We start from the raw sequence: 14,340 nt of genomic DNA on the forward strand, positions 1-14,340 counted from the left end.
CTTCGGCCGTTGATTCAGGTCTTCGGCCGTTAAATCAGGTCTGAGTCCGATGGCGGAAAAAAAATTGCGAGGCGAGATTCCTGGATGGGAAATGAAACAACTTATTTCCTATCCAGAACGCCCACGCGTAGTATTTACCCAAACGCCGGATCGAAACTTAATTCTATCACTAGATTTAAAAAAAAGGTAGTCCTCCAAAACAACCGTACAATCCGTCGTCATGATTACGGCGCGTTCTATGCGCGTTTGGTATGGGAATTAAGTAGGTTCAATTTCTCTTGCCTGAGATGGGTTAAAGTTTCGCTTCTGGCCCTTCGGGCTTGAAATTCAATTGTCGGAACGAGTAAAATATTTCTGTATTGTACATGAGCTTGCGTCTGATTTTGTGTTGGAAAAAAGGGCAGGGCACTTTTGTAGCAAATTGACGTTAGATTGCTTCTACTGCTACAATAAACAACATCTTTTCGTCAATTTATGTTTTTACATGTAAAATACAAGATATATTGTACTCTTTTTAACCAATCAGATTGCCGATAACATTCTAAAACAAACCATAACAGGAATCTGCCAGGAAAGAAAATGAAAATTCATGAAATCATAAACAATCTAAAATCTCGTATATCTTTTACAAAAAGTGAAAATATTCATTGGGATGATATCCAAAAGCATCAAAATCATATTTATAAACTTGATAAACTTTCAACAACAAAGTTCTCGGTATTTTTGAATAGACATCTTTTAAAACATCGGTTGTTTTTTGTTTATAGTCATGTGAAATTGAAAAATTTATATCAGTTTGAATTAGTTTGAAAATCTTATTCGAATCTAAACTCAAATGTTCAAATCTACCAATGAAATCGAATTCGTATTTACATATTTGGCACAATGAAGTCTGTGGCGTCCAATGGTCATCTGCGTCATAACCACCCATTGTTAAAAACGTTAAAAATTCTTCAAAAGTGATATCATAATATTCGATTCCATGCCTTATTTTCTTCGAGTGAGTGTTTAGATTTTTTCCTGTTACTTTAAGAATGATTGGACCAAAATAATGCAGGAAACTTGCTCTTTTGACCACTGGATTCTGAAATTTGTTTCTGTAGACTGAGAAGAGACGATCAAATGGATGACGAGAGAGCATGAATGAGAAATAATTGTCTTGCATGTATTTGATTCGTTGGGTATCGTTTTTGAAGTCCTTCATGTACGGCATACGGTAGCTATAAAGCTGAAAACAGCAAATTGAACAGAGATGTAACCATAAATAGAACCCCCCCCCTTGAGACGTGTAAAACACCAGGGGTGTCATAGACCCGCTGGGACCCAAGCCCTACTGGAAGATTTGGCAAAAATTTCGTCCCCGGTAGGAAAATACCCTGGAATTTAGCCCCACTGGAGATTGACTCTGATATCCCCATTCGAAGTTCAATGTTTAAAAACTGCACTCCAAAACCATCCACACTAGATTTTTTAACCTTTGAACAATAGAATTTCTATCTTCGTTGGGCTTTCAATAAGAATTTTTATCCAAACCAAGGAAAAAAGTTCCACCGGGGCTGTGACACAGGGGTGTTATAAACAAAAAGTTATCATTGCTTTGTAATAATTTCAAACATACCCCTGTATCATGCACTCGATTATATGGTAAAAATTACAAAGCTTCGAAATGTTATCCTTATTTTGAAAACTCTGCTCACGTCACATTTTGACAATGCTAAAGTGAGCTAAAGTTTTGAGAGTCCCTACTGGTTTTCAAGGATTTAAATCCAACATGTTCCATCTCAACAAACTGAAACGCTTTCTCGTTTCTCCACCCCAAATGAAATCTGACTTTTGTCCCAGGGACGACAAAATGAGCGTGTCTTTTGGGTATTTCCCTAACTTTTCGTCACCCGTGAAATAAAAAAAAAAACAATGGGACATACACTTTTTTCTTGTGTTGGTGGGATAAAGCATGTTGCATTGCACATTGCACACAAAAAATTTCTCGTGTCCCCAAGCCTTTGAGTATTCAGACCAGCTTTCTTTCGGACATACTATGGTAATACTCACAGTATTGAGAGAGGTATTGACCGGATGAGTGTCGACAATACCCAACGTATACAAAACAACCTTCTTCCATGTTGTACATGCTACTTTTGGTATACGGCAATATACAAATTTCTTTTTATCATTGTATATGAAGCTATCTCCAAATTTTAAGGTTTTGTTGTTATGATTTTTCTGTCGTCGTTGGCAGAAATCTTTGAGATGAGATAAACGTTGTTGTTGCTCGTTGTCCTCATTGATTGTTTTTGCGTGTGATACTTTCTCAGGTGATTTCAGAAGAAATCCACTCCTTGTGGCGTTTATATGTGGCTAAAAATTAGAATAATAACCTTAATCAAAAGATTCAGCCAATACATCTTTTCGACCGTAGCCGCCAATTGCCGCGGGGCATTTTTTGTCCTTTTTACCACCCTTAAAACATCCCAGTCTTTTTTCGCACCTATAAACAATAGAAAAGGTGTAAAAAAGGGTTGGGTCGAGTTTAGAGGGGGGTTATTTAAATAATAAAGTGGCACGCGTCTGACCGTGTGATTACGGTCAAAATGGTGTATCGCAAGGGACGATTCGTTCATTATTTTCAGCCGTTATGGCTATTTCAAATACAGTTACAGTTAAAATTCAGTTGAGACGCTCTCTAATTTGACATTTACTTTTTTTATTCTTGAATTTAATTGAATTTTTTTGTATCAAAATGTTTGCTTGTCAATTATTTTGTAACAAACATCTAATACATTACATCAGGTTAATCACAAACATTATACTCACAACACTTGCCAAGTTAGTCCATCGATCTGAAATTAGAAAAAGAAGGACTTTTTCCGAAATTATTTTACTTATTTGTGACACCCCTGTGTCACAGACCCGGTGGGACCCCAGCCCCATTGAGATATTGACAAAAATGTCGTCCACGGTGGACAAAATACCCTACAATTTCAGCCCCTCCGGTTAATTGACTTTGATTTCATCCCCATTCGAAATTCAATGCAAAAATTTGCTGTCAAAAACCATCCCAAATGGATATTTTAAGCTTGGGAACAATAGAATTTCTATCCCAATTGCATTGGGATTTCGATAGAAATTTTTATCCCCATTGTGGGAAAAAAGTTCCACCGGGGCTGTGAGACAGGGGTGTTTTGTGGATACTTCAGACGAATAAATCTAAAACCTCTTCAATTTTGAAGGGGTTTAGTTGTCAAACTATATTCTTATCTTAATGGAGCATATGATTCCTTTGATCACAAGGTCGTTTAGTCAAGTGTTAAGTCTAATATTAAAAATCTACATTGTTAAAGTATGCGATGTTTGACCAATGGAGTCTTTGATCATACCATCACGCATTAAAAAAGTTCTAATCACGTCTTCAAGTCGAAAAAAATGGTCTCATTACGCTAATTTTACCCTAAATCTGGGCCGGACGTATGATCGTTTTATCGGATCCCCCGGGATCCAATCACACCTTCACCGATGAGGGGGAGTGCTCTTGTGTAGGACCGCAGATTTAATGATACCTTCTCTTTTAGTCTGCACATTACAGCACATCAAACTTGCCATGATGTATGTGAAGATCATTGCCGTAAAAATACTGAAAAAACATTTCCTTGTTAATTTCATTCCTTCTCTCATAACCTTTTTTTCCTATAATAAAAATCATTATAATAAATTCAACACTTTAAATTTTCATTTATTTATCGCCTGGCATTTGGTTTTCATACATATGGTCTGTTGGTAATAATGTAGAGTTTCTTAGCTCGAACGTCTACACCTCGAATGTCGCTTAACTCAAACAAGTTTTCTCGTCCCCTCGGTTAACAATGCCTTATAAACCATACTCCATAAAATGAAACTACCTTAACTCGAACAAATTTGTGTTCCTTGTTCGGGTTTGAGTTATGGAGACTCCACTGTTCTAGTTTTATTTTCAAAATGTTAAAGTTAAATCATGAAAACATTCCTCTTATACAGTCAATACCAATCATAAGAAATGCTTTTTCAAATGGAATTGGGATCAATGTATCGCAATGAAATAACGCAAAGTTCTTGAGGGGTTATCAGGCACGGTAATCTTGTTATAATCTAGCGGTCACCCAGTTAAAAAGAAATTAATTTTTTTCATTAATCTTTCACATTTTACTCAAAATGGAAAACTTCTTTCTCTAAATTTAGGTTTCAAACGTGATACACCCACTCCTTCTCAGAGTCGTTTGTTTTACATTTAAATTATATTTCAATCAGAGTAAGACTTACATGCAAAATAGGGGAACGTAAAATTAATTATTAAAAATAGTCACACGCATGTTGGGCTGTTCATAGAATATGGGGCTGCACGAACCTTTTCAAGTCAAGAAAAGATTCTTTGAAATGTGTGGATACCCCCTGGAAAATGGCAAGATTTGCAAAAGAAGCCTTGGAAAAAATATTTTTTCATCTTATAAGCCTTAAAGTGACGCTGGAATATTTATAATCAGTCTTTTACACCTGGAAATGTTCGTCCAACCCCCCCCCCTCTGTATGGATATAAAATGGAATTGAGCCTACTCGGATGTTTTTAACTTTTTTCAGTTTTAAGCCTAAAAAACGCTTTTAAAATGTTCTTATTTTGCAATTTTGTGAATATTATTGTGCAATTTCCAAAGAAATTGTATGTTTTGGAGTCTACAAATGCCAAAAGCCTTCAAATGAACAAGAATAGTTTTTACATTTCATCAGGAATTCCTTAAATTTTTTTTTTGGGGAAAAATCATATTCCAAAGGTATTCTTAGGTCAGGATCCGAATGCTACCTAAAATCAATTTGTAGTAGATCCTGATTTGGAAAAATGCTCCGGTAACGACGATCATAGAAGCAGTCGCCGAAGTGCACGATGAAGATATTCTTAGTGTATTCTAAATAGTTTGGCCAAATCAGTCAAATCATGTAGCAAAATATATCAGAGATTCTTTTAAGAACCCATAAGAGCGGCAAGTTTTTACATGGTCTTTCTTTACTTTTTTCCTTCGTAGTTCATCGATTGGTTGATTGACACAATTATCAGTTCAAGGTAAGTACAGTGTTGAGGCTCTCTAATTGAATACTCTACTATTCCATATGATCCATTATTCGATGAAAATCCAACACCCCTTGAAAGTCGAATTAGAGAGTTTCAACTGTAGTCATGTTTTTTAATAAGAAAGTGTATTTAGTAAGTATTTAGTAAGTATTTAGTAAGTATACCCCTGTATCAGTAGTTGGTCAAATTAGCCCCGATGTAAAAAAGAAAACTTTGTACACGTTTTTTTTATAAGAACAACCTACAAAAGAACATAAAGCTTCGATGGCGAAAATGTTAAGAGAAAGTTAAAAACATTTTAAGGCTTGCCGGACTCGAAAAATACTCACTAAATGGTGAAAATAAGGGCATGTTAAGAACATTTTTAGTTTTAAAACTCAAAAAGTTAAGAACATTCGAAGACTTTAATTTTTGGATGTTCTTATAAAAAAACGCGTACGTCTCTGAATCCCCGAAAGAAAATCGAAAAATAACCTATACTCAGATCTCTTTGTAATTCGAACTAAATTAAAAACGCGTCGTCTACAGTCGTAAATATATAATCGCAGCAATGTAGTTTCATCTATTTACAAAATGTAGCTAACATCATTTCACACCCCCTTCTCACAGACCCACTGGGACCACTTCCAACTGGAAAAATTGGCCAAAATTCCGTCCCCAGTGGAAAATTATACTCCCATTTTTGTCCCCACTGAAAATAATCAAATAAACCAATCCTCATTGCAAAATGTTATGGTATTTTTCCCATTCCCACTGAATTTCCTGTCTTTAAAACAAAATAATCGAAATCCCCAGTGATATAAAATATGGAAATATCAATCCCCATCGAGTCCATTATTTTTATCCCAACTGGCTGAAAAAATCATACCGGGTCTGTGAGAAGGGGGTGTAACTTCAAAACTGTAGATACACAGTATTTGTAATCTCAAATTCAAATATCTCAGTTTTGGAAATAGACTACTATAATGTGTGTCAAAAGTTTAGAAGTTTTTTTAAGGAACATAAATTCCGCAATCTTTTTACCGATCCAAAATAATCAAAATTTGTAACTAGTTGCTAGCAGAAGAATTAATAAATTATAAATAGAAAATGTTCCAAAAAGTTCAATTTATCCACAACGCTTCTCTTGAAAACAGTTCTTTTTTGCAGTTAAATTGGAAATAAAAAGGAAGAATCTGAAAAATGATTATATCAACAAATAAAATCGAATAAAGAATAACAAATAGGTGTGAAATTTTATGGATAGATTAACACCCCACTTATAAAATTGAGTAAATGAAAATCTAGATTTAATGTCCCTAAGAACATCCAAATGTTTTGAAGCCTTCGGATGTTATTAACTTTTTGAGTTTTAAGCCTATAAAATTCTTCTTAACATGTTCTTATTTTTACCATTTTGTGTGTATCGAAGCCTTCTCGAATGTTCTTATATTGTTTGTTATAAAAAAACGTGTAAATGATATATCCCTTAGGTATTTTTTTGTTTCGTTTGCTGGTTTATGCTCAGTTTCAGGGCTAGGTTGCTAAAGGCCAAGTTGCTTAACTTTTTGGCCATTCTCCGGACTAAACCCTTAGAAAATCAGTTGTTTATAAAAAAATGTGTAATTACTGCTTGTTCTACACACCCTCTTCTCACAGACCCACTGGGAACCCTTCTCACTGAAAAATTGGCCAAAATATCGTTCCCAGTGGAAAATTATACTCTGATTTTTGTCCCCGTTGAAAATAATCAAATAAGCAAATCCTCACTGCAAAATAATGTGCTATTTTTTTCCTCCCCACAGAATTCTTTGGCTAGAAAACAATGTAATTCAAATTCCCAGCAATAAAAGACGTGGTAATATCAATCCCCATCGAGTTTTGGTCCGTTATTTTACCTCCACTGGATAAAATTCTACCGGGTCTGTGAGAAGAGGGTGTTTCTACCTAGATGCTAAATAAACCGAGGGTTAACCAAATTTTAAGCTTCGCACATTCGCTTTAGGAAGACCCAGGCAGTAAACTAGAAACATCATGAATAAAAACAAACTTTACAGTCTGGATAAACTATGAAGCAGATTTTAGCAAAAAAGTTTTCTCGGCTCTAAAGAAAAATCTAGAGAAGCATTCCCTTAAATGCTCTGACCATAGTCGAAAAATTGATTTAGTAGTTGAACACAAAAGTTATGTTTTAGGTTCTTTAACACTTTTAACAAAGAATTGCCTTTATAGGCTGCGTTTAGACCAGCCTGGCATTTGTAATTGCTTGCAGTATTCTTTTGAATTATATTGTTCCGCGCAATTGTTCGGTTTGTCAAATGCCTAATGATGCCAGCGTGTTGGCATTTCGTTGGCATTTGAAATGCCATTTTGAGCAAAGGAATCCCCTTTTCTGGCATTTCAAATCAAACAAAGGAACCAAAACAGAGAGAAAAAGTGACATTTTTGATTTTTTAAAGTATTTGACGTTTTTTATTCAGTTCTTTCTATAGGTTGTAAAATTTGCAAGATTTGCCATAGCCTAGCCCTACGGCAAAAGGTTTCAGTCTTAATGACTGCAGTTTTTGAGAAATTCCATGTTTTTCATTGTTTTATCTGTCAAAGTTGAACTTGAGGGAATCACCTTTTCAGTAATGACTCTAAAAAGACGATTCCTTAAATGCCATGACAGAAAATACAATGGAAAAGCTATTAAAATCGAATCCCTCATGAGCAAATGCCAAATTACAAATGCCAGTTGGTTTGAACGCAGCCATAAACTGCTTTTTAATCAAATCCCTTAACAGTAATTAAGAGTTTAATTGCAAAAACGACGCTATGAACTTTAAAAAGACGACGTAAGGATCCTTAGCTCCAATGAGAAAACTCCTCTGCCTTGATTTACTTTGATTTTGATTTCGTACATTGTCAAGATCCATGAATGCTTTTATTAAACAACATTTACCCTAGATTATTCTAAGTTTGAGTTGTCAACTTAGCCAAATTTTCAAGGAGTAAATTCCTCCGCATTTCAATTTTTCTAAATAATTTTCAATTTTTCCTAAGTTTGATTTGTCAACTTAGCCAATTTTCAAGGAGTCAATTTCTCCTTATTTCAATTTTCAAGTTAATTTATCAATCAATTTTTGTCAATTTTTCCACATTCATTCCAACTTAAGTCCTATATTAGATTTTGTCAAGTTTTCAATCATAAAATTTAGAAATATTCAACTTTTGTTTCAGTTTGAACAGTCGTTACAAACAAAGCCTGATCGCATTCATTCCAATCAACCCCAAATCCCTACATTCAAACAGAGTTGCCTTGAATTCAAACAGTATCGCCTCGAACTCAACAAGCTACTAATTACATCAGCTATCCAATCGTCTTCATCGCCACGCCCACTCAACAATTCGCTGTTGCGCATGCTACTTCGGAGCAAAAAGAAGTACCAACCACGGATAGGACCTCGAAAGCCCGAACCGAAAATGGCCACAAAACCAGACGATCAAGCGCTACCAAATCAAGACGAAACTATTCCACCAGGACTCCATCGTGATGTACCAAAATCAGACACCGCCAAGGGAGCTATACCCAAGCTACCAAAAATAGACACCTCACATATCGCTATCGCTAAGCTGGTGAAATCCGCATAGCCAGGACTGAAACTCATCCAAGAAGACATTGAAGATTTCATAGACGAGAATCCTATCATTGATTTGGTCGATATTGACGAAATAACTGATTCCCTTAACGTCATTGGAACACTCAAAGCAACATATAAACGATTGCATACCGAGCTTCAATTTGATGAAGATCAAAGCTACCAGACCACCTTGCAAACCATCAAAGCATACACCAAAGAGGGTCTAGCCAAGAAACGTACCTTAAAAAGTGCTATCACTCAAACAAACCGATCGGCACAACTCAAATCTATCGAATTTGCCACCAAAAGTATTCATCAAAAACTCAAACTCGTCGAAAGTAAAACATCCTTTGTTCCATCTCAATCACCAGATGCTGAACTCAAAAACGCACAAAAAGGGACAAGTGACATCTACAAATCACTCGAATGCATATCTAAAGATCTTCAACCACTCATCAAAGAAGCCTTTGGTACCACCAAACAATCCGAAGTTTTTGGCCTTCAAACACGGTATGAAGCTTCACTCACCAATTTTCGCATACTCATCTCACTTATCGACAAAGAAGTCTCATCGTGTGAACTTGAGAAACATTCAAAATTCAAGGACTCCATCCTCAAAATCAAGCTTCCAAAGTTCAGTGGATTCGAATCAACTATGGACATCTATACCTTTCAAACCGAGTTTGAAAAGATCAACCTTCGTGATACACCAAAAATCTTCCTACCATACCTACTTCGAAATAACTACCTGGACCAGCCAGCACTGTCAATTGTCAAAGCTGACACCGACATTGATGAGATGTGGAAACGCCTCAAGTCGTCCTACGGAAACACGAAGATACTACTCGACAACAAACTTTCTGAGCTCTCCAAGCTTGAAATCCCCTCCAAGATCAAATCACCATCCAAAGCTGCAGAAGTCATCAGCAAAATTATCAGCACCATGAAGGATCTAATAATACTCGGCAAAAGGCATAAGATCGAACAAAGGTTGTATAATGGAGATGGACTGCAACGTATCTACCTTCTCATGGGCACAAGCATGACAACAAGATGGCTCCAATCAACGTGTGAGGACGAACTGGAAGAAAATGATCTATGGGACCAACTCATCAAATTCCTCGAGATCGAACGCAAAATCCAAGAGCAAAAACAACTCATCTACAAGTAAGAACCACAGAAACCTGAACAGAAACCACACAAACGAGATTCGCCTTCCTATCATTCTGACGTCAAAGACGAACTGGTATGTCATATCTGTGGTGATCGCAATCACATCGCAACCAATGGTCCAAGCAACACCAAAATCGTACAATATTTTGCATGCCCGAAATTCGTCGAGATGTCACCACTGGAAAGATTCCAAAAACTACGATCAAAGGGTCTATGCTACCAATGTTTATATCCAGGTGCACAACGCAAATCCGGCAAACATCAAGATGGTCAATGCCAACGAGCCTTCATCTGCAAGCATCCGTATCACGACCCATTCACAACCAAAATGCACGTCCTCGTATGCGATTCCCACAAAGATGACCAACAAAATCTGCTCGAACATTACAAATCAAGATGTCTCACACGCCAACGTCAACTTCCATCATTCTCTAAAGAAATCAATTTATCACATCTTGAAATTGAAGAACATCCACCAATCAAAGATGAAGCCAACACCGTCGAAAAATCAAACCCAATCATCAAAGCAATGTACATGCTCCAAACGATTGAAGTCGACGGTAAGGAATATACAATCTTCTACGACATCGGATGAGCTAACTTTATTACAAGATTTCAAGCAACTCAATCGTTGGGTGCTCGAGCTGTTCAACAATACTCGGGCACAGTCTGGATGGGAAGAGTCGGTGGTATCACATTTTGCACAGACCATGGCATCTACAATATACGTCTCCATTCTATCCTCTCCAAGGCAAAGTTGAAAGAGATATCCAGCATCATTACCAGGAACAATGTGGCGATCCAATAGAGTTACCAAGTCTTCCAAAACGAGTCGGTGGAGATGTTGACTTCATGATTGGGATTCGACATCTTTCAAATTTCCCAGAGAAGGTCTTTGAACTTCCATCAGGATTAACAATTTACAAGTCAAAGTTCAGAAGCGTCGATGGCAGCCAAGGAGTTACCGGTGGTCCACATGAAGTATTTTGAAGAGTTACATGCATTCCATTCCTTCCAATCAAGCCACTTTATCAACAGCCAACTGAAGATCTATCGCCAAGGATACAATGTCAATCCAGACCTCAGACTACTGGGTTACGAGGACATCAAACAAGACTACAACCAATTCATTCAAGTAGAATCAACTGGTAGTGAAATCAGCTTCAGATGTGTCAAATGTCGAAACTGTACCACCTGCAAAGAACACAGTACTGAAGACGCATCAGAGAAGAAGTGGAGCAGGACCTAATCAATCGTTCTGTGAAGGTCAACGTCTACGAGTGCATAACAACTGCTACATTACCATTACTCCAAAATCCTGAGACTGCACTTGCACCAAATCGAAACATTGCTCTATGCGTGTACAATCAACAAGTCAAACGTCTTGCAAAGAATCAACAGGACAAGGATGACATAATCGAATCGGAATCCAAACTTCAATCACTTGGTTATGTCGAATATGTAAAGAACCTACCAATTGATCAACAAAGAATGCTCCAATCAAACCCTGTACAAAACTTCATTCCCTGGCGTGCAGTCTGGAAACCATCATCAATCTCCACACCATGTCGTGTCGTCTACGATGCTTCAATGCCAACTGAATCTGGGAAATCACTGAACGACATCCTACCCAGAGGACGCAATGGTATGAATAAACTTCTTGAAACCTTCCTTCGGTGGAGGGGACAAAGATTTGCATTTCACACTGACATCCAGAAGATGTATAACACAATCAAGCTCGATCAATCTCATTGGTGTTTGCAACGATACCTATGGCATGAATCACTTGCCCATGATTTATCACCAGACGAAAAAATCATCAAAACTCTCATGTACGGAGTTAAATCAAGCGGAAATCAGGCAGAATTCGGTTTGAGGGAGACCGCCGAAATCTTCCAAGACCAACATCCAGATGTTCATCGTACTGTTTCAAAGGATATCTACGTCGACGATTGTTTATCTGGGCATTCAACACGAAGAAGTCCAAGAAATATCCAACGAGATCGAAGTAGTCATATCCCACGGTGGATTTGCTCTCAAAGGTGTAACAATCTCAGGAAGTCATCCAAACGATAACCTCTCATCAGAAGGTGAAACAATATCAGTTGCTGGAATGACATGAAAACCAAAGGAAGATTCGATCGCACTTGACATCAAAGACCTCAATTTTGCAAAAAGGTATCGTGACAAGAAAGTTGGTGTCATCAATGAAGTACCAGCAAAATTAACCAGAAGACAATGTGTATCCAAAGCTTCAGAAGTCTTCGATCTATCCGGAATCATCACACCAATCACAGCATCGCTCAAATTAGATTTACATGATTTAGTAAACCGAAAACTATCTTGGCACGACACATTGCCTGAGAATCTTCGTCAACTCTGGATATCGAACTTCCAACTCATCTCAGAAAGTAAAGACATCACCTATCAGGGCCGGCGAAACCGGGGGGGCTAGGGGGGCTATAGCCCCCCCCCCCACTTTTTTGCAAAAAAAAAAGAGTGAGAGAGAGAAAGAGAGGGTGAGAGAAAAATAAATTGGCTACGTTCAACAATGTAGCCAAAATGGTTTAACAATCTTTCTTTGCTCCATATCCATAAAAATCTAACGGATAAACTTTATTTAGATGAAGTTAGGGTAGAGAGTTTGTGTCGACTCGAGAGCGTCGTTTTAGTTACTTTTTTAATTTCTTTGATTTTTTCATTCCAATAACTTCATAAAAATAAAATTAGATCACTTCTAAGCCAATGTAGAGTACCATAATTTCAAAAATTTTCCGGCCCGTCGGCCCCAACCGGTGGGGCCTCCTTAGTCACTATAATCATTTAGCCCCCTCACTTTTAAAACCGATTCGCCGGCCCTGTATAGAAGAGCTATCGTACCTGAAGATGCTGAGAGTCTACAAATCAACACGTTGGATTTTGGGGATCAAGTCAATCCATTGCATGCTCAGCAATATACATTCGTTTTAAGAGAGCCTGTGGCAACTACTCGTGTCAACTGATTTTTGCTCGTTCACGTATCCTACCAGAAGACATGACTCAACCAAGAGGAGAACTAGTAGCAGCACTTCTAAATGCTCACACTAGTGAAATTGTTCATCAGGCTTTCTCAACTCAACACAACGCATCCCACAAGTTAACTGATAGTCAAATCGTTCTTCACTGGTTATGTAATGAAGACAGACCACTCAAGAAATGGCTCAGGAGTCGTGTGGTTGAAATCAAACATTTTTCTTCATTTTTCATGATCGCAGACATAGCAACAAGGAGATGTGATTCAAATGAAGTCATTGCACCAAACTCTACATGGATCAATGGATTCCCATGGATTACTGGTGAGGACTTCCCAAATCTCACAGCAAAGAAAATATCACTGAGCCAGAAGGAGCAACAGGAAGTTTCTAAGGAAGTTTCCAACAGAACAACAATCACACTTCACCAAAGCAGATGTCAACGAAGCATCTAAGTTCTACAAATTCTCAAATTATTTAATTGACCCGTTACGTCACAGATTTTCAGCAGTATTTCGTATCCTTGCAATGACCATCAGATTCCTTCGAAATTGCAAACATTCCAAATACAATGAAATTCCAAGGCTCACAATTGAAGAATCATTGGAAACTGCAAAGAATTATTTTTACCAGAAAGCTACCTAAGAAGTGATGGAATTCGTGGAACCATCAAAGTACAAAAACAGAAGCGAAATGGTCAACAAAGTGATTATCTACACTGGACGAATTTTACCAAACGACTCGATTACCATCACTGGAAAAGCAACTCAAGCAATGATTGATCTGTCATCTACTACTTTTGCAGTACCAATTGTGTGCCGTCATTCACCAATAGCAATCAGCATTCTTAACGAAATCCATTGGTATCATCCACTAATTCGCCATTCTGGTATCGAAACCACATATAGATATCTTCTTCAACAGATCTATGTCATTGATGGAATCAGTACGTGCATCTTGCGAACGATGCAGGTACTTGATGAAAAAAAGCACCGACATTGAAATGGGACCAATCTCACCGCATAATTTGATGATTGCACCCGCATTCTACTCCACCTAACTCGATATATGTGGACCATTCCTTGCCTATTCACCAAAACAAAAACGTAAAAGCATCAAGGTATGGATGGTCGTCTTCTGCTGTGCAACAACAACAACTTTATCAATGAAGGTCATGGATGACTACAGCTCGACGGCATTCATTGAAGCATTTGATTGTCATGTGAGGTTGGATATCCAAAGCACGTCCTTACTGAGTCAGCTCCTCAAAGGATGTGAAGGCCTACACTTCGATTTCATAGACACCCAGTGAAAACTATTCATCAACTATGCTGTCGAGCTTAAAGTATGTCCTGTTGGGGGACACAATATGAACGGACGTGCTGAAAGAAAGATCAGAGAGATTCGTCGATCAATAGAAACTACTCAGTTCACAAACCAAAAGTCATCACTGATGCAA

General features: G+C 37.6%; 2 protein-coding genes across 2 annotated transcripts; one reads left to right on the plus strand and one right to left on the minus strand.

Moving 5' to 3' along the window:
- Positions 1 to 615: 615 nt before the first annotated feature.
- Positions 616 to 3,600, minus strand: LOC136807867 (carbohydrate sulfotransferase 14-like). The gene is made up of 4 exons (XM_067064486.1): positions 3,558 to 3,600; positions 2,815 to 2,840; positions 2,053 to 2,358; positions 616 to 1,228 (listed from the first exon to the last, which is right to left on the minus strand). Exons 1-4 carry the CDS (start codon positions 3,598 to 3,600, stop codon positions 626 to 628), a joined length of 978 nt encoding a protein of 325 aa, XP_066920587.1. The 3' UTR covers positions 616 to 625.
- A 6,439-nt stretch (positions 3,601 to 10,039) lies between these two features.
- LOC136807868 (uncharacterized) lies at positions 10,040 to 13,336 on the plus strand. The gene is made up of 5 exons (XM_067064487.1): positions 10,040 to 10,430; positions 10,622 to 10,851; positions 11,137 to 11,894; positions 12,049 to 12,196; positions 12,842 to 13,336. The coding sequence occupies exons 1-5, from the start codon at positions 10,040 to 10,042 to the stop codon at positions 13,334 to 13,336; spliced, it is 2,022 nt and encodes a 673-aa protein (XP_066920588.1).
- Positions 13,337 to 14,340: the final 1,004 nt, after the last annotated feature.

The sequence above is a fragment of the Clytia hemisphaerica genome, unplaced genomic scaffold (assembly GCF_902728285.1).
Source record: "Clytia hemisphaerica strain Z4C2 unplaced genomic scaffold, Clytia hemisphaerica genome assembly, whole genome shotgun sequence".
Taxonomy (NCBI): Eukaryota; Metazoa; Cnidaria; class Hydrozoa; order Leptothecata; family Clytiidae; genus Clytia; species Clytia hemisphaerica.

Excerpts from the sequence above, each read along its gene's own strand:
- LOC136807867 (XM_067064486.1), bottom strand. The coding sequence starts at position 3,600 with ATGGCAAGTTTGATGTGCTGTAATGTGCAGACTAAAAGAGAAG. Across the intron at positions 2,841-3,557 it reads TGTGCAGACTAAAAGAGAAG|ATCGATGGACTAACTTGGCA; the intron begins GTATCATTAAAT and ends TTCTAATTTCAG. Across the intron at positions 1,229-2,052 it reads TCAATACCTCTCTCAATACT|CTTTATAGCTACCGTATGCC; the intron begins GTGAGTATTACC and ends TGCTGTTTTCAG.
- LOC136807868 (XM_067064487.1), top strand. The coding sequence starts at position 10,040 with ATGTCACCACTGGAAAGATTCCAAAAACTACGATCAAAGGGTCTATGC. Across the intron at positions 10,852-11,136 it reads TTACCGGTGGTCCACATGAA|GTCAACGTCTACGAGTGCAT; the intron begins GTATTTTGAAGA and ends CGTTCTGTGAAG. Across the intron at positions 12,197-12,841 it reads AATTAGATTTACATGATTTA|AGAGCCTGTGGCAACTACTC; the intron begins GTAAACCGAAAA and ends ATTCGTTTTAAG.